Genomic DNA, 25,612 nt, shown 5'->3' on the forward strand with positions numbered 1-25,612 from the left:
GGTAAAGTTAAAGTTCCACCTATAGAGAAAGAGAAGTGGGTGAGTCTCTCCCAGGGCTGGACACAAAGAAACCCAGTGTCCGGGGACTCAATGCACCCCGCCACTCAGGCCACCTGGGGAGGGAGAGGTCACATGACACACTGAATGAGCAAACAATCACCAACCAAAACAAAATGGAGGCACTTCAGCTGGATCCCACACATCTCCCGCTCTCTCTCTCTCAAACACACACTCAAACTCTACCACTCGAATTATAACCCAGTGGGATGGAACATGGGAAATGGATGCTGTGGGGAAAAAGGGGGATTCACAGTGCTGCCCTGGTGTACAGCTCTGTGGTTAACCATCACACTGGAGTGCCTGTGGAGGAGGAGGAAGTGGGGGTGTGGGAAAAGAGAACTGCCTTATAAAAACCCACCATTACCAGCCTGTCCAAAGTCAAAATCAGGTCTGGAATTTAACAAAAGAAAAAGAGGGACATGTCAAAATCAACCTCTTTCAGTGTGAAATCATAATTGTGTCACCCAAAACAATAGTGCTGCTGCTGCTAACCCCTGCACCACCCTTCCCCTCCACCTGGTTCCCCTAGTCCAGTGCCCTGACCCAATCCACTAGACAGTCTGACATCTCCCTGGAAAGCCCCCCTCCCCCCTATCCCCTGCCTGCCTGCCTGTCTCTAGCCCTGTTTTGACTCCAGGACTGAGCGCTCTCATTCGCAGCATTGTTCTTCTGTAAACAAAAAGCTTCCTTTCCCCCCAACCACTCCTTCTTTCACTGCGCCTTAAAAAAAAGAGAGAAGAAAGATGGAAGGAAGGAGAGGGAGAGTTCGGATCAACAAGTGTTGGAGGTGGACCAGGTCCTAATCTGTAATCACCAATCCGCATCCTTCTGCAGCCTGATCCATCTCCTGGTTTCCCCACTCTTGAGGGCGAATATCCCTCTGCTTCCAGCCAGCCCATTAGGCGCTGGTGGGTTCTCAAATCCAGGCCTGTCTAGGCTCTCATTCTAAGAGAATGTGAGTCTTATCTGGGCTGGGGCTTCCATTGCCTCTCCACAGAGGAACAGTGACAGGACAACATGACTCACACACACATAAAAGGGTTTGATGGGAATCGAGACAGTACAATAAAGTCTTCATGGACATTCTATAGGGTAGTTGTAGACATTAAATGAGGGTAGGTTATTTATATGGCCTACGTGTTGTGTGTCATGGTATGTCTGCCATGGCTGGCTGTGCTAACATGAGCGTCCCACACGCTCCAGAAGGCCCTGCGTAGTGGGACAGTTCAGTAGGTTTGCCGCTGGGCAGGACACTCCTCTCTATGTGTGCACTCAGCTCTGCTCCGGACAAAAGTGGGTTGTTTTTTAAAGACCTTGCCACACCACTTAACTGTAGACCTGAATGTAGCCTAGTTGGGCAGGGTGGGGGTTAGTGGGGGAGTGCAGAGTAGAATTTCATCAAACCCAACTCTTCAGAGCGCAAGTGTGGAAATGTGGTTGGGCCAATGGACTGGTAGAAAATATAAATATCCATCTAAGGCAACTTTTACATTTTAGGAAATCCACTTATGTAAATATGCTAATCTGATAAGACTTCTGCTGGGCAAATAAATGCTGATATTAAGAGTCTAGGTAGGAGCTGAGTGATCAGGGAAGAGGCTGCCAGGATAATCTCCTAATGCCTGTAAACAGAGCTGGAACTTCCAAAGCTTTAAAATTAGATGTGGGGGAAAAAAACACCACCAAGATCTCATCATCTCACCTGTCACTTCAGATCATAAGGAAAACAGAGAGCAGGCTTTTAAGAAAAAATATTTTCACTAGGCTCAAAATCATAGGAGCATTCAAAGACATGCTTCATCTCCCACACTCTAGAAGTGGAGAAGTCTTCTCAACACAGGGTTCTACAGTGTGATCATTTCACTCGCATATGCACTTAAATATTTTGCTGTGAAACCGGAATTGTTTTATTTAGGCGCGCCTAGATAAATTAAGGATTCTAGCTTTAATATCTCAAATATTTATCATTGTGCTACTAATTTTTTTTGCGTGTGCCTACATTTTTCACACGTGCTCCTTATAAAAAATGTCAGTGTAGAGCCCTGCAACAACTAGGGATGGAGAGGAAGGTCGGAGAAAACCTGCTGTGATGTACATTACGGACACAAAATAAATACAGCTGAATAGGATCCCCAAAACTACTATTACACACTGATGGACAGTGGAGCTGACATCAGGCACATCTGTCACACAGTCACTGTAAAATGACAACGCATGTTGGAATTACAGAGGACTCAAAATGTTCCACATACAAAAAGATAAAAAACAAACGTCAACCATCAGAGATGTGCTCCAAGAAACCTCTCATTATCATACTTAACACAGCAGTGTTGAAAAGTGACGACAGATCTGTACATGTTCTGATGAGCTCAAACTAAGAACCTGTACAGTCAGGTGACATGATGTCTGGTTGGACTTCAGAGAATATCCACCAGGGGGAAGGTGGCATTCATTGTTGCCAAACTGAACCATTCTCCCGATGAAGACAATGAGAGAAGCGCTATTTAAAAAATATATTTCACCTTTATTTAACTAAGCAAGTCAGATAAGAACAAATTATTATTTACAATGACGGCCTACCCCGGCCAAACCCAGAAGACGCTGGGCTAATTGTGTGCCACCCTATGGGACTCCCAATCACGGCTGGATGTAATACAGCCTGGATTCGAACCAGGGACTGTAGTGACGCCTCTTGCACTGAGATGCAGTGCCTTAGACCGCTGCGCCACTCGGGAGAGACAAGAGTCACAGAGTCGGTAAAGCAACCTTTCACTGCTAAACATGTCTGACCATGCAAACAGATGGGCTGACGACATTCTTGGTGTGAGAACATGTCATCCATCTTACATCACCCTTTCCTCTATGAGGCCTTGTGTAATTGCATAAGGAGTCCACACCAACTATTTTGAGAACCAAAAAGAAGGAACTCATCCCCATGTTTTTTGCTGTATTTTTGCTACCTCTGCGTAAGTAGGCCTACATGTGTTTTTCCCACTGAGTGATACAATGTGCCTGAGAGGAAGTCATCCAGTCGAGTAAAGTCTTCCACAGCACTGATGCTTAGTGAGGAGTCAAAACAGTGAGCACTCAGCTTCTGCCAGCTTGCACCACTGTTGGCTGGGACTGGGCAGTTTAGAGTGGCTGCATGGCTCTCTAAAGCTCTTTGGCTCCTCTGCACTTTCTGATGTAGACTAATGGAGGAGAGGCCGGGGTAGAGCTACAGAGTAGAGAGGGATATTACTAACCTGTTTAACAGACATGGAGGTCCGCCACAGCCTGGAGCAGAGAAATACTGCTGCTCCCTTCATTTTCCTCCCTCTGAGTTTGTTTCATAAAACGATTTCACAACTCTGTTTGAGAGGGTTACATCATGAGCAAGCCACGATTTGGGCCATGCCAACCATCACACTGCCTCGAGTAGACTCTGATTCTTCTTTTCACCTGAACAGCAACAGAATACAATGAATGTGCTCTATCCCTTAACCTTGAAAGCCTATAGGTGAAGACACAACAAGAGGGTAACCTAGGCCCTATGTATCGCCAATGATTTGGGCATAATGTTTTCAAAGTAAAAGAGACAATGTAGTCCACAGACACAACATGTAGGCTAGTCACACAACATGTGTATCTGTTTATATGCATTCTTGGGGGACCCAGTCATCCTTGATTGTCAACATTAGGTACAGTGAACTCCAAAAGTATTGGGATAGTGACGCATTCTTTGATGTTTTGGCCTGTACTCCAGCCCTTTGGATTTGAAATGATACAATGACTGAGGTGCAGACTGTCAGCTTTAATTTGAGGGTATTTTCATCCATATTGGGTGAACTGTTGAGAAATGACATAACTTTTTGTACACAGTCCCCACATTTTAGGGGACCAAAAGTATTCACTTGTGTATTAAAATAGTAAAAAGATAAGTATTTGGTCCCATATTCATAGCACACAAATGACTACATAAAGCTTGGGACTCTACACATTTGTCGGATGCATTTGCGGTTTGTTTTGATTGAGTTTCAGATTATTTTGTTGCCAATAGAAATGAATGCTAAATAATGTATTGTGTCATTTTGGAGTCACTTGTATTGAAAATAAGAATAATGTGGATGCTACCATGACTAATCTTGAACATATCATGAATAGTGATGAGTGAGAAAGTTAGACGCACAAATATCATACCCCTAAGTCATGTTAACCTCTCTCCATTACAATAACTGGGGAGGTTAGTTCTTTTTGGGGGGTATGATATTTGTGCGTCTAACGTTCTCACTCATCATTACTCACGATTCATTCCGGATTATCCGTAATCATTAGGGATGCACAATATATCAGTGAGCATATCGCAATCGGACGATATTAGCTAAAAACGCCAACACCGGCCCGATGTCTAGTTTAATGCCGATGTGCAAAACCTGACGTGCATACGTATAAAATACAGCGCTACACAGAAGAGGGTTTACATTAAATGTTACATACACAGCTGGACCAGATGGAAACGGACACAGAGACAGTGCGTACCGAGGAAGAGAGGCCACGGACAGACAGAGCTGAAACTTCACTGCTTGACATGTATGATGAAATCCTGTTTGAGATTGAAAAGACTGAACAAATGAACAACGAAATAGCACAGCAAGTAAGTGAAATAAATAGGTTTTGATTTTGTTTTTCTGGTAATGGGGACATACGTAAATGCCAACAAAATAACTTCTTGGTCAGTGTGGTGTGTGTGTGTGTAACCTTTATTTAACTAGGCAAGTCAGTTAAGAACACATTTTTATTTACAAATGATGGCCTACCCCGGCCGACGCTGGGCCAATTGTACGCCGCCCAATGAGACTCCCAATCACAGCTGGATGTGATACAGACCGGATTCGAACCAGGGACTGTAGTGACACCTCTTGCACTGAAATGCAGTGCCTTAGACCGCTGCGTCCGTGTGTTAACTATACTAGAATGCTGAAAGGCCTCTAAAATTAAACATTTTGGTTATCGGTATCGGTTTTTTTGACAAGGAAAATATTGGATATCGGTATTGGCAAGAAATATCGGTGCATCCCTAGTAATCATTGTATCATCCATATAAATGTAAGTGTTTAGAAACATTCGTATTTACAATAAAAGTGACTCCAAAATGACACAATATATTATTTACCATACATTTATATTAGGCACAAAATAATCTGAAACACAACCAAAACAAACAGCAAATGTCTCCAACAAATTTGTAGAGTCACAAGCTTGATGTAGTCATTGTGTGCTATGAATATGGGACCAAATACTTACTTTTTTACCACTTTAATATAAGTGAATTTGTCCCAATACTTTCTGTCCCTTAAAATGTACAAAAAGTGCTGTAATCTCTAAATGGTTCACTCGATGGATGAACATACCCTCAAATTAAAGCTGACAGTCTGCACTTTAACCTCACAGTCATTGTATCATTTCAAATCCAAAGTGTTGGAGTACAGAGCCAAAACAACAAAAAATGTCACTGTCCCAATACTTCTGGAGCTCACTGTATGTGCCGCTGACAGACATTGAGCTCCATGATTAAAAACCATGAGCGAATGGCATAATGTGCAGGTGTCTACCATAAACAGCTTTTACTGGGTGTTTTGAAGTGTGTAACACGTGTCTACGCACCATTGTGTCATGTCTGTCCCAGTTTTAGCACCATTGTGTCATGTCTGTCCCAGTTTTAGCACCATTGTGTCATGTCTGTCCCAGCTTTAGCACCATTGTGTCATGTCTGTCCCAGCTTTAGCACCATTGTGTCATGTCTGTCCCAGTTTTAGCACCATTGTGTCATGTCTGTCCCAGCTTTAGCACCATTGTGTCATGTCTGTCCCAGCTTTAGCACCATTGTGTCATGTCTGTCCCAGTTTTAGCACCATTGTGTCATGTCTGTCCCAGCTTTAGCACCATTGTGTCATGTCTGTCCCAGTTTTAGCACCATTGTGTCATGTCTGTCCCAGTTTTAGCACCATTGTGTCATGTCTGTCCCAGTTTTAGCACCATTGTGTCATGTCTGTCCCAGCTTTAGCACCATTGTGTCATGTCTGTCCCAGCTTTAGCACCATTGTGTCATGTCTGTCCCAGCTTTAGCACCATTGTGTCATGTCTGTCCCAGCTTTAGCACCATTGTGTCATGTCTGTCCCAGCTTTAGCACCATTGTGTCATGTCTGTCCCAGCTTTAGCACCATTGTGTCATGTCTGTCCCAGCTTTAGCAATTGAGGGACGTGGGCAGAGTTGTGCCATGCTGCTATAATGAGATCATTCCAAGTCTGGGCAGCTCTGATTAGTGTGCAGGGAGATGGGGTTAATAAGGAGGCACGGCCAAGACTTTGAGATCTTATTTCTTGCTCTCGCTTAGAGAAGGGTTATGGCCACTTATATGACAGACGCGTTTAAAAGCTCCTTGAACTTTTTGGGGTGTAAGATGTAGCCTAGTGCATTACACTTTAGTCACCTGTGGCCCCTCCCCTGATGAGTCAGACCAGGGCTGTAATTACACATCCCATCTGAATGATAATGCACATTGAAACCTTGACCTCATACTCTAGACTTGACTGGCTGGAGTGTCTGCGGCCTCTGATCCAGCTAAACCACAATGAATCATCGGGCCATTGTAGCGATTGTTTTAATGGAGCGGTCCTGGATGGTGAAGGTACTTTCATAATGATTTTCCACCTAGCAAGCCACAACTTATTAAGCAGACAGTTACACAATAACTGGGTCAATCTCGCAAACAAGGCACATAGTTAAAAAGACCGAAATCTGACACAGAGTCCCTCTTCTTTCTACAAGGATAAGGTTACCGACCTCATTCTGGAGAGTTCCAATAACTCTAGGACTATGGAATGAGTTGATGGCTGTGCAATCATGTTGAGAGTAGTCCCTGTAATAACAGCGTTAACTGGGTCCTCTCAATGAGACCGTGTATGCAGCCATTTTAAAAGAAGGATACCTGGCCGTCCTTAAGCCAGTCAAACAGCAAAAAATACTTGCTGAATTAAGTGTAATTCTATTTAAAAAGGAGAAGGGGCATAATGTTAGGTGACTTTCTAACTAGCCAACTACCGGACATGACAGTCTTCAGAAGTAGACATTTTAAAACAGTCATCCTCTTGCTCACATGCAAAAATCATTTACAGGAAGCCTTGGCATATTTGTTCAACTTGAGTGGAAATGCCATTTGAAATGTGATCTGGTGTGAATATAAACAACTCGTGATCTACCTCCTCAGAGGACCAAGGGCTCAACGGCAGGCTGGGCACAGACAGATGCTTTGTGTCAGCTGTGAGCGCCTTGCGGTTTTCACACCAAGCATCCCATAACACTGGTGACTTAGAGACCCCTATCTGCTCAAGGTTAGAGAGGTATGAGTTAATCACATCAATCCAGGTTTACAGCAGAGCCCAGGAACATTCTAGGTACCCCACCACCTTTTCCTGGAAACGGAAACAAGTCTGGATATCTAGTGTAGAGGTCGTACCTGTTACCCGAGTGCAGCGTCAAAAGGACTTTGTGGCTGTAAGGAGTCAAGGTAAGTTGCTAGCTAGCATTAAACTTATCTTATTAAAAAAAATCTATCTTCACATAATCACTAGTTAACTACACATGGTTGATGATATTACTCGGTTAACTAGCTTGTTCTGCGTTGCATATAATCAATGTGGTGCCTGTTAATTTATCATCGAATCACAGCCTACTTCAACTTCGCCAAACAGGTGATGATTTAACAAAAGCGCATTTGCGAAAAAAGCACAATCGTTGCAATAATGTACCTAACCATAAACATCAATGCCTTACTTAAAATCAATACACAAGTACATATTTTTTAAACCTGCATATATAGTTAAAAGAAATTCATGTTAGCAGGCAATATTAACTAGGGAAATTGTGTCACTTCTCTTGCGTTCAGTGCAAACAGAGTCAGGGTATATGCAGCAGTTTGGGCCGCCTGGCTCGTTGCGAACTGTTGAAAGGCCATTTATTCCTAACAAAGACCGTAATTAATTTGCCAGAATTTTACATAATTATGAAATAACATTGAAGGTTGTGCAATGTAACAGTAATATTTAGACTTAGGGATTCCACCCATTCAATAAAATATGGAATGGTTCCGTATTTCACTGAAAGAATAAACGTTTTGTTTTCGAAATGATAGTTTCCGGATTTGACCATATTAATGACCTACGGCTCAAATTTCTGTGTGTTATTATGTTATAATTAAGTCTATGATTTGATAGAGCAGTCTGACTGAGCGATGGTAGGCACCAGCAGGCTCGTAAGCATTCATTCAAACAGCACTTTCGTGCGTTTTGCCAGCAGCTCTTCGCAATGCTTCAAGCATTGCGCTGTTTATGACTTCAAACCTATCAACTCCTGAGATTAGGCTGGTGTAACCGATATGAAATGGCTAGCTAGTTAGCAGGGTGCGCGCTAATAGCGTTTCAAACGTCACTCGCTTTGAGACTTGGAGTAGTTGTTCCCCTTGCTCTGCATGGGTAACGCTGCTTCGAGGGTGGCTGTTGTCGAGGTGTTCCTGGTTTGAGCCCAGGTAGCGGCGAGGAGAGGGACGGAAGCTATACTGTTACACTGGCAATACTAAAGTGCCTATAAGAAACTCCAATAGTCAAAGGTATATGAAATACAAATGGTATAGAGAGAAATAGTCTTATAATTCCTATAATAACTACAACCTAAAACTTCTTACCTGGGAATATTGAAGACTCATGTTAAAAGGAACCACCAGCTTTCATATGTTCTCATGTTCTGAGCAAGGAACTTAAACGTTAGCTTTCTTACATGGCACATATTGCACTTTTACTTTCTTCTCCAACACTTTGTTTTTGCATTATTTAAACCAAATTGAACATGTTTCATTATTTATTTGAGGCTAAATTGATTGTATTGATGTATTATATTAAGTTAAAATAAGTGTTCATTCAGTATTGTTGTAATTGTCATTATTACAAATATATTTTATTATTATTTTTTATTATTATTATTTTTTTTAATATCGGCCGATTAATAGGTATCTGCTTTTTTTGGCCCTCCAATAAATCGGTATTGGTATCGGCGTTGAAAAAATCATAATCGGTCGACCTCTAATATATACACATATACAGTGGGGCAAAAAAGTATTTAGTCAGCCACCAATTGTGCAAGTTCTCCCACTTAAAAAGATGAGAGAGGCCTATAATTTTCATCATAGGTACACTTCAACTATGACAGACAAAATGAGAAAAAAAATCCAGAAAATCACATTGTAGGATTTTTAATGAATTTATTTGCAAATTATGGTGGAAAATAAGTATTTGGTCAATAACAAAAGTTTATCTCAATACTTTGTTATATACCCTTTGTTGGCAATGACAGAGGTCAAACGTTTTCTGTAAGTCTTCACAAGGTTTTCACACACTGTTGCTGGTATTTTGGCCCATTCCTCCCTGCAGATCTCCTCTAGAGCAGTGATGTTTTGGGGCTGTTGCTGGGCAACACGGACTTTCAACTCCCTCCAAAGATTTTCTATGGGGTTGAGATCTGGAGACTGGCTAGGCCACTCCAGGACCTTGAAATGCTTCTTACGAAGCCACTCCTTCGTTGCCCGGGCAGTGTGTTTGGGATCATTGTCATGCTGAAAGACCAACCACATTTCATCTTCAATGCCCTTCCTTATGGAAGGAGGTTTTCACTCAAAATCTCACGATACATGGCCCCATTCATTCTTTCCTTTACACGGATCAGTCGTCCTGGTCCCTTTGCAGAAAAACAGCCCCAAAGCATGATGTTTCCACCCCCATGCTTCACAGTAGGTATGGTGTTCTTTGGATGCAACTCAGCATTCTTTGTCCTCCAAACACGACGAGTTGAGTTTTTACCAAAAAGTTATATTTTGGTTTCATCTGACCATATGACATTCTCCCAATCTTCTTCTGGATCATCCAAATGCTCTCTAGCAAACTTCAGACGGGCCTGGACATGTACTGGCTTAAGCAGGGGGACACGTCTGGCACTGCAGGATTTGAGTCCCTGGCGGCGTAGTGTGTTACTGATGGTAGGCTTTGTTACTTTGGTCCCAGCTCTCTGCAGGTCATTCACTAGGTCCCCCCGTGTGGTTCTGGGATTTTTGCTCACCGTTCTTGTGATCATTTTGACCCCACGGGGTGAGATCTTGCGTGGGGCCCCAGATCGAGGGAGATTATCAGTGGTCTTGTATGTCTTCCATTTCCTAATAATTGCTCCCACAGTTGATTTCTTCAAACCAACCTGCTTACCTATTGCAGATTAGGTCTTCCCAGCCTGGTGCAGGTCTAAAATTTTGTTTCTGGTGTCCTTTGACAGCTCTTTGGTCTTGGCCATAGTGGAGTTTGGAGTGTGACTGAGGTTGTGGACAGGTGTCTTTTATACTGATAACAAGTTCAAACAGGTGCCATTAATACAGGTAACGAGTGGAGGACAGAGGAGCCTCTTAAAGAAGAAGTTACAGGTCTGTGAGAGCCAGAAATCTTGCTTGTTTGGAGGTGACCAAATACTTATTTTCCACCATAATTTGCAAATAAATTCATTAAAAATCCTACAATGTGATTTTCTGGATTTTCCCCCCTCATTTTGTCGGTCATAGTTGAAGTGTACCTATGATGAAAATTACAGGCCTCTCTCATCTTTTTAAGTGGGAGAACTTGCACAATTGGTGGCTGACTAAATACTTTTTTGCCCCACTGTATATATATACATATATATAGATCTCTTTCTCACAGGAGGTTAGTGGCACTTTAATTGGGGAGGACAGGCAATGGCTGAAGCTGAATGAGTGGAATCGTATCAAACACATGGTTTCAATGTGTTTGATACGTTTCCATTTGCTCTGTTCCGGCCATTAATTAAGCCATCCTCCCCTCAGCAGCCTCCTGTGATATATATATATTTGCCCTTGAGCAAGGCACTTACCCCTAATTTGCTCCAGAAGCCCCGTATAACTATGGCTGACCCTGTAAAAGAACACATTTCACTGCACCTATACAACATATAACGCTAGTTAGCATCAGCTCGCGAAACTACCTCGAACTTCCTTCATATTGCACGCAGATACTTTCAGAATCTCACATTATCCCTTTAAGACACTAGATATTACGACCAGCCTACATTTGGCAAGGGAGTGAGAACGAACACAACCTATTTCTAAGTACCCAATACTCTTTCTGTACTATTTAACTGAAAAACAACAAGGACATCTAAAGTGAATCATAGTGAAAAAAGAATGGAGCTCAGGCAGCAGTGATGAGGAGCCTGCAGACAAGCATCCGATTCATTCTCACTAGAGCTCCCCCTCACCGCTAATCCAATTCTGACCCATTAACCGGCTCTGCCAGGTTAACACATCAGGCCTTTGAAGGCGCCCTTTCAACCATTCAAGTTAGAGAAAACATTCACTGTCCGCACGACACCCAGGTGAAGTCTTCCTTGAGAAGCTGACAGATGTGCTTCTACGGAGCGGCGGCGTGAAATGCAGATATGTCAGTGTGTAAATAGGAAACTGGGGTGGTCAAAATGGACAACCCCGTGGCAGAGCAGGTATGGAGAGTGTTTCCTCTGTCAGACATGCAGACAGTAAGGTGGAGGGGCGCTTGTAAATAATGTCAACCGCTGCCTGGAGAGCACTAATCATCAGAGAGGGGCTGGCTGCAGATGTTCTGTCGACTGATACTCACGCTCAGCACCTGCTTAACATTGGATGCCCTCAACATGGCTAAAATTCGCTAGCTAGCTAATCAACAACTGTAACGATGCATTTGAGAGACACCACTTCTTATTGGGCAAACGTATTTATTTTTTCAATAAACATTAAGACGAAATATGGTTTACATGTTGTCAATAATCCTTTGTTTGTACGCCAACCCCATCTGTGCTGCCCCAAAGTTGATCATGCATCAGTTCTGTTGGTAAACAAACCACCTGTCTATAGAAAGGGGAATGTGAGGTGGTCTGTGCATTTAGTTTCTAAATGAGACAAGCAAACTATAATCCATTAACCCGACTTGAATGGAATGTATTGAGTCAGTGAGATAAGCACACAAACACCAACCTAAGCCAGCATTAAGTTCAATAAAGAACTCTGAATTTGGGAAAACAATCCACCACTGAAGATAATAAAGCTCTGTCTGATGGGCCACCCTATGCTCGGCCTAGCTGGGAGCACCACTCTCCTAAGATCCACCACCGACTGATTGCTCAAACTCACTGCACTAAAGAGGACAGCCCTCATAATCCACCCAGCAATCTGAGCAAAACATGAGGACCAACCGACAGTCCTGCTGCGTAATAGGACTGCAATTCTTCACTTTATTATTACTATGAACCTCAAAGGGAGCTCCCCACCTGTCAGGGGTGACATTTGGACAAGTGTTCATCTGTAAAGAGCTTCCTCTCCGATGCTGCCCTCTCCGCCTCTTCATCTGGCCTCGGCTCCGTTGCTGGCAGCGGTTTGGGAGTGTGACCGCAGAAGCCTTCGTCCTCGTTGAAGAGCTGCTGAACCAACAGGAAAGCCAACCCCAGTCAATTAATTTATGGAAAAATTGCAATTATTGGAGGGCCCTCAGCGGGGGAAGAAAAACATTTCCAAATGACGCGCAATAATTGCTATTGTTTTGTTTTCCTTCTCTTTAAGCAAAATGTGGAACTGTTCTGCAGTTCTGTAATGGAGTAGCAAAGTCAACAGTTCCCCACATGTACCTAATCATTGTGTATTTACGATGTATCCCGTCTGAACACCCAGATGACCAAAATCACTTCCATACAGGCACTCTGTAAAACGGCCTGAGCCACATGAACGCACCAGGCAGACTCGGCACACATTAAGAACTCTTGATCATTAAGTCCTGTGCCTCTGTAGCACCATCTGTGCCCAGCTGCAAGTTTCCCCCCACTACCTAACATGTTAACCCAAACGGTAGACTAAGCACTACAAAGAATGGATCCTTCAATCAGATTTGTACAGCGAGAGAATGTTTAATCTCGCAACCTATTGTCACAAGGAATTTTTTTGGCCTGCTTTGATTTAAATGAGACAAGTGCATCTGTGTTCATTCAACAGCCCATTTTATAAGATCCCAGAGATGTAGCTAGCAACTATAAATCGATCAAATAAAATTTAGACATTTCAATAGGTAAACCTGACAAAGCTGCATCTTTGTTCAATGCTGTCCTCAATAGTTGCTGGTTCCCAGTCAAAAGACAGATCAAAAACCACTGACTGAGTCAGAGAAACCCAGCACCACACGACAGCTTTCTCTCTCACTGAGGGTGGGGGTGACACGCGCTTAGGACTGGGAGGGGAGCAGTTTACAGTCGGAAAGAACAGGACTGAGTGACTCACAGAAAGAAAGAGGGGGGATGCTTTTGTGGAGAATGCTAGACAATCCCATAGAGTCAGTTCTTCCCTCTTTCCGGTACATGGCAAAACCCAGAGGAGTAATATGCATGCTAAACAAATAGAGTTGAATCAACTAACAAAGGGTCAGCCAATAAAACTAAGAACAGATGGCCCTTAAATATATTTTTTTATAACCTATTACTAAGCGTTTTTTACTGATGCTATGGAGATTTCTTAATCAATGTCTGTGCTGTTCAAATCTGTTGGTGGGTGAGGCGAATTCAGCGCTCAGCTACAAACAGCTGGGGATCAGAGGCCTCAGTGTTAAAATGGAGGGATCACTTCTCCCTTCCACAGTTTCTTTGTTCAAATTACTTTATGGGAGACAGATAAGTTTGCATGTGCTGTGTCCTGACAAATTTATGGCTGTTTGGAATGGATACCATTTGGTCATGAACCATGTTTGAGTAATACAATTTAGAGCTGATCAGATAATGTGCTCCGCATTGAGCCATATTTTAACGCTGTAATTTATTACTTAACGGATCATGTATTGTGCCATTAACCATGTTTGTGTGACAATTTAAGAATGATCAGCTGTAGAGCATAATGGAAACCTGTCTTGTGTATTCAAGGGGCAATTCTCACCACAAGTGTTAGTTTTAGCGGCTTGCTTGCCATATTTTTCCAGTTTAAAAGCTGGCAACCATCTGCAACATCTGGTTCAAATGGATGGGGGTATGTCAGCAAGGAGAAGCTCAGAGGAACGCAAACAGCGACAAGACTGCTCGCATGTAACAACTCATCATTCAAGGTTTACCCAATAACAAACTCATCAACAGCAATGTGTCAAAGTCAACAACATCTAACAAGCTGCTATTATGAATTCACGACTCATGCTCACCTATCAGTAAGTAAACACATTAGATTTTCACAATCATTTCATCTTATCATGCCCAAATAGTTTATACAATATTTGACAGATGAAGATGGAGAATAAGCTATGAAGGAAAAGTATTGGAGTTTTGGTGAAGGTACAGCCAACTAGCGCAAAAATAATATTGCGATATTGTCGAAACCATATATAGTCAAAAATAAAATCCCAATATGTAACTATCGATTAGAGGTCGACTGATTAATTAGGGTGGATTTCAAGTTATAAAAATCGGTAATCTGCATTTTTTAACGCCGATTACATGGCACTCCACGAGGAGACTGAGGCAGGCTGACCACCTGTTACCGTGGCTCCTTGCTGAACTCACGTAAGTTGCTAGCTAGCATTAAACTTATCTTATAAAAAAACAATATTAACATAATCACTAGTTAACTTCTTGTCAATATGGGGGCGCTGTTTCCACTTTGGAAAAAATCGTGCCCAAATTAAACTGCCTCGTACTCTATTCTAGATCGTACAATATGCATATTATTATTACTATTGGATAGAAAACACTCAAGTTTCTAAAACTGTTTGAATTATATCTGTGAGTAAAACAGAACTCATTTTGCAGCAAACTTCCAGACAGGAAGTGAAAAATCTGAAAACGATGCTCTGTTCCAGGGCCTGCCTATTGAATTGCCTTATATTTATGGATATGCATGCACTGCATACGCCTTCCACTAGATGTCAACAGGCAGTGGATGGTGGAATGGGGTGTCTAGCTTGATCTGGGGTCGAACAAGACCTCTTGGAATGACGTGTCCAGAATTTCCTTTCTCTACCTAGGCGCGGGAAGCACCTCCCTATTGTCTTATGATAAGCGTTCAGTATACACGGCTAATATCTCCGGCTTTGTTTTTATTTGATACATATTAGAATAGTTAAACTACTAATAGCATCAACCATGTGTAGTTATCTAGCTGTCCTGCGTTGCATATAATCTATGCTGTGTCTGTTAATTTATCGAATCAGCGCCTACTTCGCCAAACGGGTGATGATTTAACAAGTGCATTCGCAAAAAAAAAAACGCTGTCGTTGCACCCGTCTACCTAACCATAAACAGCAATGACTTAAAAAAAAAAAAATCAATACACAAGTATATTTTTTAACCTGCATATTTTGTTAATATTGCCTGCTAATATTAATTTATTTTAACTAGGGAAATTGTCACTTCTCTTGCGTCCTGTGCAAGTAGTCAGGGTATACTTTCCTCTCCAACACTGTGTTTTTGCAGTATTTAAACCAAATTGAACATGTTCCATTATTTATGTTCCATTATAGCAGTTTGGGCCGCATGGCTCGTTGCGAACTGTGTGAAGACCATTTCTTCCTAACAAAGACTAATTAATTTGCCAGAATTTTACATAATTATGACATAACATTGAAGGTTGTGCAATGTAACAGCAATATTTAGACTTAGGGTTGCCGCCCGTTCGATAAAATACGGAACGGTTTTGTATTTCACTGAAAGAATAAACGTTTTGTTTTCGAAATGATCGTTTCCGGATTTGACCATATTAATGACCTAAGGCTCATATGTGTGTTTATTATAAGTATATGATTTGATATTTGATAGAGCAGTCTGACTGAGCGGTGGTAGGCAGCAGCAGGCTCGTAAGCATTCATTCAAACAGCACTTTCCTGCGTTTGCCAGCAGCTCTTCACTGTGCTTCAAGCACTGCGCTGTTAATGACTTCAAGCCTATCAACTGCCAAGAATAGGCTGGCATTACTAATGTGCCTATAAGGACATCCAATAGTCGGGGGCCTCCCGAGTGGCGCAGTGGTCTAAGGCACTGTATCGCAGTGCTAGCTGTGCCACTAGAGATTCTGGGTTTGAGTCCAGGCTCTGTCACAGCCGGCCGCGACCGGGAGGCCCATGGGGCGGCGCACAATTAGCCCAGCGTCGTCTGGGTTAGGGAGGGTTTGGCCGGCAGAGATGGGCGCAGTGAACGCTGACACGGTCGCCAGGTGTACGGTGTTTCCTCTGACACATTGGAGCGGCTGGCTTCCGGGTTGGATGAGCATTGTGTCAAGAAGCAGTGCGGCTTGGTTGGGTTGCGTTTCGGGGGACGCATGGCTCTCGACCTTCGCCTCTCCCGAGTCCGTACGGGAGTTGCAGCGATGAGACAAGACTAACTACTACCAATTGGATACCACGAAATTGGGGCAGGGGAATTAAAATCCAATAGTCAAAGGAATATGAAATACAAATTGTAGAGAGAGAAATAGTCCTATAATAACTACAACCTAAAACTCCTTAACTGGGAATATTGAAGACTCATGTTAAAAGGAACCACCAGCTTTCATATGTTCTCATGTTCTGAGCAAGGAACTTAAACGTTAGCTTTCTTACATGGCACATATTGCACTTTTACTTTCTTCTCCAACACTGTTTTTGCAGTATTTAAATCAAATTGAACATGTTCCATTATTTATTTGAGGCTAAATTGATTTATTTTATGTATTATATTAAGTTAAAATAATTGTTCATTCAGTATTGTTGTAATTGTCATCATTACAAATATATATATAAATAAGAATTGTCCGATTCGTCAGTATCGTTTTTTTTGGTCCTACAATAAATCGGCGTTGAAAAATCATAATCGGTCGACCTCTACTATCGATCCCTCCCATCACTAATGGGTAGTCCAGTAAAGAGGACATACCACCACAGCGCTGACTCCCTAAACAACGTCCTTCCCTGCCCAGAGCGAGTCCGGCTGCGGAGGCGCATATGGATAACACTGTGCAATTTTACATAGCCTATTTCTAAAAGAAACCTTCCCTGTGGAGAAGACGGCGGAAGGGGAAAAACACTTCAGTTCAACTGACAGACATGTGGACAGACATTGGTCCCCTTTTTTCCCCCTCCACCTTTATTTAACTAGGCAAGTCAGTTAAGAACACATTCTTATTTTTAATGAGCCTAGGAACGGTGGGTTAACTGCCTTGTGCAGGGGCAGAACGACAGATTTTTACCTTGTCAGCTCGGGGATTCAATCTTGCAACCTTACGGTTAACTAGTCCAACGCTCTAACCACCTGATTACATTGCACTCCACGAGGAGCCTGCCTGTATCGCGAATGCAGTAAGAAGCCAAGGTAAGTTGCTAGCTAGCATTAAACGTATCTTATAAAAAACAATCAATCATAATCACTAGTAAACTACACATGGTTGATGATATTTGTAGTTTATCTAGCGTTTATAATCGATGCGGTGGCATTCGCGAAAAAGGACTGTCGTTGCTCCAACGTGTACCTAACCATAAACATCAATGCCTTTCTTAAAATCAATACACAAGTATATATTTTTAAACCTGCATATTTAGTTAATATTGCCTGCTAACATGAATTTATTTTAACTGAGAAAAGTGGTGTCACTTCTCTTGCAACAGAGTCAGGGTATATGCAGCAGTTTGGGCCGCCTAGCTCATTAGAAACTGTGTAAAGACTATTTCTTCCTAACAAAGGACAGCCAACTTCGCGAAACGGGGGATGATTTAACAAAAGCGCATTTGCAAAAAAAGCACAATCGTTGCACGACTGTACCTAACCATAAACATCAATGCCTTACTTAAAATCAATACACAGAAGTATATATTTTTTTAAACCTGCATATTTAGCTAAAAGAAATCCAGGTTAACAGGCAATATTAACCAGGTGAAATTGTGTCACTTCTCTTGCGTTCATTGCACGCAGAGTCAGGGTATATGCAACAGTTTGGGCCACCTGGCTCGTTGCTAACAAACTTGCAAGTATTTTACGTAATTATGACATAACATTGAAGGTTGTGCAATGTAACAGTAATATTTAGACTTATGAATGCCACCCATTAGATAAAATACGGAACATTTCCGTTGTTTTCGAGATGATGATTTCCGGATTCGACCATATTAATGACCTACGGCTCGTATTTGTGTGTTATGTTAGAATTAAGTCTATGATTTGATAGAGCAGTCTGACTGAGCGATGGTAGGCACCAGCAGGCTCGTAAGCATTCATTCAAACAGCACTTTCGTGCGTTTTGCCAGCAGCTCTTCGCAATGCTTCAAGCATTGCGCTGTTTATGACTTCAAACCTATCAACTCCCGAGATTAGGCTGGTGTAACCGATGTGAAATGGCTAGTTAGTTAGCAGGGTGCGCGCTAATAGCGTTTCAAACGTCACTCGCTCTGAGACTTGGAGTAGTTGTTCCCCTTGCTCTGCATGGGTAACGCTGCTTCGAGGGTGGCTGTTGTCGAGGTGTTCCTGGTTTGAGCCCAGGTAGCGGTGAGGAGAGGGACGGAAGCTATACTGTTACACTGGCAATACTAAAGTGCCTATAAGAAACTCCAATAGTCAAAGGTATATGAAATACAAATGGTATAGAGAGAAATAGTCTTATAATTCCTATAATAACTACAACCTAAAACTTCTTACCTGGGAATATTGAAGACTCATGTTAAAAGGAACCACCAGCTTTCATATGTTCTCATGTTCTGAGCAAGGAACTTAAACGTTAGCTTTCTTACATGGCACATATTGCACTTTTACTTTCTTCTCCAACACTTTGTTTTTGCATTATTTAAACCAAATTGAACACGTTCCATTATTTATTTGATTGATGTATTAAGTTAAACTAAGTGTTCATTCAGTAGTCATTAGGGGAAGGGAGAAAAAAAAAGGCTGTTTTTGGTCCTCCAATATTCGGTATTGAATATTCATAAATCGGTCGACCTCTAATCTCATGTAAACGTTTCACTGTTTGTGTTGAAATGGTACAAATCAAATAAGAGTGACCCAGAGAGTGTGTTGAGGCCCTATGTTTGCATCATAGCCACAGTATTGTGGGGGGGGGGGGGGGGGGTGTTGATCCCCATTTTGCAGTGTGATGTGGACTGTCTGGGAGATATGCTGCGTTTACACTGACAGCCCAATTCCCATCTTTTTCCCCTCACCAATAATTGTGCAAAAGATCAGAATTGGTCTGCCCGTGTAAACGCAGCCACAGTCTCTCCATCAAGCTCATTTAGTCGCCATCTAGATAAAGCTTACATTTTATTGTGTAGTAGCTATGGCATTGTTTTATTAGCTAGATTTATAGCTCAAGGACTACAGTCATGTGGGACAGTGACATTTATGGCAATTAATGAGAATGTTAGTTACCCACATTAACATTATAGTACATGCATAGTTTAAAAATGAAACAGGATAATCTATACTGTGTTCTTACACAAAATTGTGGACGTAATTGAATCTTGCGCACACACTACCAAATATTTATTAATAACTAGCTTGATTAAACTAGTAATGTTAGTATTTAGTTAGCCACCAACAGTAATCCCAGGCGAATTACTTTTGTATTGCCTGTGCTAACGTTAGATTGGTATCTAACCAGCTAACTTTCACAAGCTAGCTAACTGTCTAATTTAGATATTAGATATTTAAATATTTCTGAAACGTTACCAAGTAATCTAGCTAGCTACTGTGTCGTTTAGTTTAGTTTGTTTAATTCGCCATACTTAACGTGCCCTACCCGAAATATTAAAGTGCGCCCAAACTTTTAAACCACAGCAAGCACCCTTTCTTACACACGTTTGTCCTACAAACTAACGTAGTTAGCTAGGCTAGCGACACAAAAACTAGCTACAGTAGCTAGGTAGCGCTAGTTCGCCACATTTGTGTAGGGACAACATTCAACATTGTGTCTTACCTGTTAAACGCAGTTTAACCGGACCATTTCGCCGAACTCCTTGGTTAGACATCTTGCTTCCAGCTTAATATTGAAGACTAACCAGTTTCAGACCGAAGTAACAATAATGGAGTGAAGGCATTGTTTCCCGGATGTAGACAGCACTGCTGCCATCATGATCACACAATCACTGTCGCGTACATACAAAAAACAATTACTAGCTAGGATGCCGCAGAGTGCATTTGATTGACCAAATACTCTTGAAAATCAGGGTTCTGGCCGACTAAATATTTTTGAGTAACCAAGAGACCCGAGTTCACATCTTCAGCGCGCTTCAGCTTCTGAACGATTGGAATTCAGTCCTCCTCCCAGTCAGACGAGAGTTGAACTGTTGAGCTCGTGCGCCCTTCAGTGCAGATCCCACTTCAGGGAGGCTAGTAAGTAAATGACCAATGACGACATGGGGATGGAAACATCTGCCTGTACGGCTTGGCTAAACTGAAATGATCTGATGCTAATGACCGAGAAAATACAACTTTGTCAGACAAGTGACATTTCGGATTGCTAGTGTTATTAAAAAAGAAAAGAAAAAAGTCTCACAGTCCAGATACCGTTGCAAAAACAGTGTTTCTTTGCATATAGTTCTTACAGAAACAAGAGGGTGGAAGCTATAAAGATTCATATTCAATTGGAAGTCAGTGTTGCCATTCCACCCAAACTACAGCAGTTGGAATTCCTTTAAAGAAATTTATTTACAGACATTTATAAAACATATGTACATTTCAGACAGAGAATAGAAGTCCATTATTACACAGAGGACAAACAGTGGCAGTATACAGTAGAGATTAAAGGAAAAGTGGTATTTAGAAGTTGAAAGTGCTTTGGTTCTCACTGATCTGGAATGCATAGCCATCAGTTGTCAATTCTGGAGCAACACATTGGTCTTCCTCTTCCTAGAAAACAGAACGTGCAAGAAATTGAGGCAAAGGAAACAAAAAGCATCTAATAGGACAGGTTCAATTAGTCACCATTACACAACAATGCTCACCTCGCCAGAGAAATATTTCTCAATTAGGTTGAGAGCGGCCTTGTAGACTAGCTCATTCTCATGGGACTGCAGCGCTTCAATCTTGTCTAGCCCACCGCATTCCTCGATCATCATGCACAGCTTGTCTTCTTCACCAATCTTATCTCCAGCCTGATGGACAAAACAAGTTAAGAATAAATACGTCACCCGAATCTTGCAGTTATAGGGTACAAATGGTATGGTCCCCTTACCAGGAAAATGTTGGTGATGGCATCCAAGATGACAAGGATGGTTTTGCTGTCCTTTGTTGAGAGTAGATTCAACAGAGGCTCCAGCACATTAGCTTGAACAAGATGCACAACCTGTTCAACTGTGCCCCCACTGGTAAAGTTGGTTATTGCCCAAACGGCCTCTTTCTGAGTCTTGTAGTCCCCCTGTATGGAAAAACAGATGAGGAATAATATACATTTTTAAATCCCACCATTCCTAGTTATGAAAAAGAAAATCTGATCATTTAAGAGATTACTACAGAAAACAAACCTACATACCTTACGTAGGACATCTACCATGAGAGGGACCAGGCCAGCATTGATGATATCCTGGATCTGAGAGTCTCTCCCTGCAGTGATGTTGGACAGGGTCCAGGAGGCCTCCTTCTGGATGTTACTCTTGTGATGGCGCAGCAGGCCAGGGAACATGGAGAGGGCCCCAGCGTTCAGCACTGCCTGAGTCTGCTCATCCGTGCCAGTCACCATGTTTCCAATGGCACGCAGAGAAGGAGTCTGAGGGAGACAGGTCAAAGACAGTGAGCACTTGGGTGAAAAAAGACATAGTACCATAAATGTTGAAATATATAAATATGGTGATTACTTAATCATTGTACATGACAGTCCACCACCTCTACAGGATAACTAGAATGGGCACATACCACAACAGAGATCTCCCCAGAGCCAAGCAGCTGCACCAGGCGGGAGACCAGGCCAGTCTGCACCACCACCACCTCGATGCGATCGTTGGGCCCGTCGGTCAGATAGGACAATGCCCAGCAGGTGTCTGCCAACACCTCCTTATCATCATGGTGGAGCAGACGCACCAGAGTGGGCAGGATCTGCTGCACGGCTGCCAGAGGGGGAGACGGGTTCTTGTTGCGGCACAGGTTTGACAACATCCAGGTGATGTTTCTCAGGTAGCCAGACTGCAGAGAATCAAGACAAAAATATTTTAGAGTTGTTCATTCATTGAGTTACAGCACCTCCTAGTGGCCAGTGAGGAAAGTAATGTGGGGTCAATGAGTTAACCAAAAAACAAGACTAATACTTTGTATCATGTCATGTTATGAATGGTTGCCAAGGGTCACCACATTAAGAGTACTAGGCACTAAGAATACTTACAGAGAACAAAGAGAGCTCAGGGACAGCAAGCAGACTAAGCAGGGGGGCCACAGCTCCATGCTTGATGACCTGGTCTCTGTAGCCCGACCCATCACCTAACAGAATAAATCAAGGATGCAAGGTTAGGGGTGGGAGATCACTTTGGCAGTTTAGGGTTCTATACACTGATGAGATACTGTAACAAGAGGAATGCGCTACCTGCAATGTTACCCAAAGCCCACACAGCCTGCTCGCTGATGTGGGGGTGGGGGGATATGACAAGCCTGATGAAGGCTGGAATGCCTCCGCCCTCCACAACAGCACTGGTCTGGTCAGATGTTCCAGATGCAATGTTGGTTAGAGCCCAGGCAGCCTCAAACTGGATAGGGGGTGACTCCAAACCCAAGAAAGCAACTAACTTAGGAATCAGCCCAGCACTGATGATGTGGTCAATGGGAGGATGTCGCTCACGGGATAGCAACTTCCTGTAATGAGAACAATTGAAAAAGCAACAAGTCATGATTATGGTAGCCAACACTTAAAAATAAAAACACTGCCACAAATACAGCATTACATCCATCACTTTACCTTGCAGCTTGCGTGGCATTGAGCTGGGCATCAAGGTTGTTACTGTTCACACCAGCAAGAATCTCCTCCACAGACCACTGTCGAGTGGCCTGTAAATTAAGACAACAGGTTGTTTCCATTGGAATTATTTTACTAGGCAAGTCAATTAAGAAGAAATTCTTATTAAAACGCTGGGCCAATTGAGCGCCAATGGATTTAATGTGCATTGTATAAACAGACAGGCCTAACAAACTCACCTGACAGTTTTGGCTTTTCTCTTGAAGTGGGGAAGTTGCCTCGTCGACCAAAGTGTTGACATTTCTTCTTTTGAAGATCTGATCGTCCTTCTTTGCCTTGCGAAGTTCGACGTTGACTTCTACTCTCCTGCGTCTAAGTTCCTGCAAAGTGATCAGCAACCACCATTGACTATGCCTAGCCAGATTCATTTAGCTCACAAGCCATGAACACATATTTAAAATGAAACATTGAAGAAAAAAAAAAACGTGCCATGCATACATGTCACTTACATTCGCATCTTTTCCCTTATTCTTGAACTTGTCCAGACGGACACCGTTCTCGTTGCCAGCAGACATTTTTGGGCAAATTGACAAAAATGTTCGAAGTAGTTTGATAAAGAAATATAATTTTTCTTGCACCTAAACGAAATGCAACAATTAGCTTCATAATACGAACTGCTAGGTAGGATCCAAGAACACGTTTTTGGCTTTTCTATAAAGTTATATCGGTCACAAGTGACCAGGAAGAGTGGCTAGCAAACCCCATCAACACAGTAAAGCAGTAACATATAGAAGTACATCGAATATTTGCCAACCACTACAAAATATAATCACTTACCCGATCCTTCTACAGAAATTCTAGCTAATGCATAGAAAATTTGTACAGACCTTTAAATTCCTGTCACAAAGCTCCCTGATTGGTCAGTTCGATTAAAAGCATCACCCTATTGGACTGTTTTGAAAAATCACAGGGCGCTCTGGAAGTGTTGTCAGTAGAAACCTATCGCGAGAATTCAGTACTCCCATGCCCTCATAATACAATTTGTATCTTATCAGTATCATTTCAGAAACAATTTTTCCAAACAAGTTCATGTTGTAACAGTTGCTTTTGTATTATTAAATATAACCGTTCAAAATGTGTTTTCTGCTTAGGTATGTGTGTGGAAAACAATATCTAAACCTGATGCAATTCAAGGAGTGGTTTCAAACCGCCCAGAAGATACGCTTAAAATCAGAGAACCCAGACAACTAAAATCTGTTAAAATATATGGTAAACATTACACTGACTATTTTGTATCATGACCAATAATCAACATCAACCTCTGAATATAGTATTTACATGTGCTTCCGTATATGCATTACAATCCAGACATGAATGCCTGGAACTGGGGATAAAGGGTCACTGGACTCACATCTGGTAATACCAGTCCTATTAATGGAAATTCAAATTATATAGATGCAGCTAGTTGATGAGATCATAAGGTCTTACCCAAGACCCTGGTTCGATTCCAGGCTGTATCACAACCGGCCGTAATTGGGAGTCCCATAGGGCAGCCCACAATTGGCCCAGCGTCGTCCAGGTTAAGATTTGGCCGGGGTAGGCTGTCATTGTAAATAAGAATTTGATCTTAACTGACTTGCCTCGTTAAATAAAGGTTAAATAAAAATAAAAAAAATCTAAAATTGATTAAATCTTTTTTTCCCTCATCAATCTACACACAATACCACATAATGACAAAGCAAAACAGAGTTTTAGAAATGTTTGCATATTTTTTTACAAATAAAAAACAGAAATACCTTATTTACATAAGTATTCAGACCCAAACCAAGCCATGAGGTCAAAGGAATTGTCTGTAGAGCGCTGAGACAGGATTGTGTCGAGGCACAGATCTGGGGGAGGGTACCAAAAACTCTCTGCAGCATTGAAGGTCCACAAGAACAGTGGCCTCCATCATTCTTAAATGGAAGAAGTTTGGAACCACCAAGACTCTTCCTAGAGCTGGCTGCCCGGCCAAACGGAGCAATTGGGGGAGAAGGGCCTTGGTCACGGAGGTGACCAAGAACCCGATGATCACTCTGACAGAGCTCCAGAGTTGCTTTTCGGAGATGGGAGAACCTTCCAGAAGGACAACCATATCTGCAGCACTCCACCAATCAGGCCTTTATGGTAGAGTGGCCAGACGGAAGCCACTCCTCAGTAAAAGGCACATGACAGACCGCTTGGAGTTTGCCAAAGAGCACCTAAAGGACTCTGGCCATGAGAAACAAGATTCTCTGGTCTGATGAAACCAAGATTGAACACTTTTCCCTGAATGCCAAGCGTCATGTCTGGAGGAAACCTGGCACCATCCCTACGGTGAAGCATGGTGGTGGCAGCATCATGCTGTAGGGATGTTTTTCAGCGGCAGGGACTGGGAGATTAGTCAGGATCGAGGGGAAGATGAACAGAGCAAAGTACAGAGAGATCCTTGATGAAGTCTTGAGTGCTCTGGAGCAGGTTCTTAGACTGAGGCGAAGGTTCACCTTCCAACTGGATGACTCAAAGCACACAGACAAGACAATGCAGGAGTGGCTCTGAATGT

General features: G+C 42.4%; 2 protein-coding genes across 2 annotated transcripts in view; both read right to left on the reverse strand.

Annotated features, from left to right (window-relative positions):
* Nucleotides 1–20,270, reverse strand: part of LOC139532423 (E3 ubiquitin-protein ligase SMURF2) — a 56,361-nt gene extending 36,091 nt beyond the window's left edge. The window contains exon 1 of the mRNA XM_071330017.1: nucleotides 20,071–20,270. Coding sequence (XP_071186118.1) covers nucleotides 20,071–20,122 — 52 coding nt within the window. The 5' untranslated portion in view covers nucleotides 20,123–20,270. The remainder of the gene's footprint in view (nucleotides 1–20,070) is intronic.
* Nucleotides 20,271–20,782: 512 nt separating this feature from the next.
* On the reverse strand, nucleotides 20,783–23,929 carry LOC139575937 (importin subunit alpha-1-like). The gene is made up of 11 exons (XM_071401423.1): nucleotides 23,869–23,929; nucleotides 23,541–23,669; nucleotides 23,271–23,411; nucleotides 23,035–23,123; nucleotides 22,666–22,931; nucleotides 22,468–22,562; nucleotides 22,005–22,271; nucleotides 21,625–21,858; nucleotides 21,328–21,510; nucleotides 21,098–21,247; nucleotides 20,783–21,002 (listed from the first exon to the last, which is right to left on the reverse strand). The coding sequence occupies exons 2-11, from the start codon at nucleotides 23,604–23,606 to the stop codon at nucleotides 20,913–20,915; spliced, it is 1,581 nt and encodes a 526-aa protein (XP_071257524.1). The 5' UTR covers nucleotides 23,607–23,669; nucleotides 23,869–23,929; the 3' UTR covers nucleotides 20,783–20,912.
* Between the last annotated feature and the right edge of the window lie 1,683 nt (nucleotides 23,930–25,612).

This window comes from Salvelinus alpinus, chromosome 1 (assembly GCF_045679555.1).
Source record: "Salvelinus alpinus chromosome 1, SLU_Salpinus.1, whole genome shotgun sequence".
Classification (NCBI taxonomy): Eukaryota; Metazoa; Chordata; class Actinopteri; order Salmoniformes; family Salmonidae; genus Salvelinus; species Salvelinus alpinus.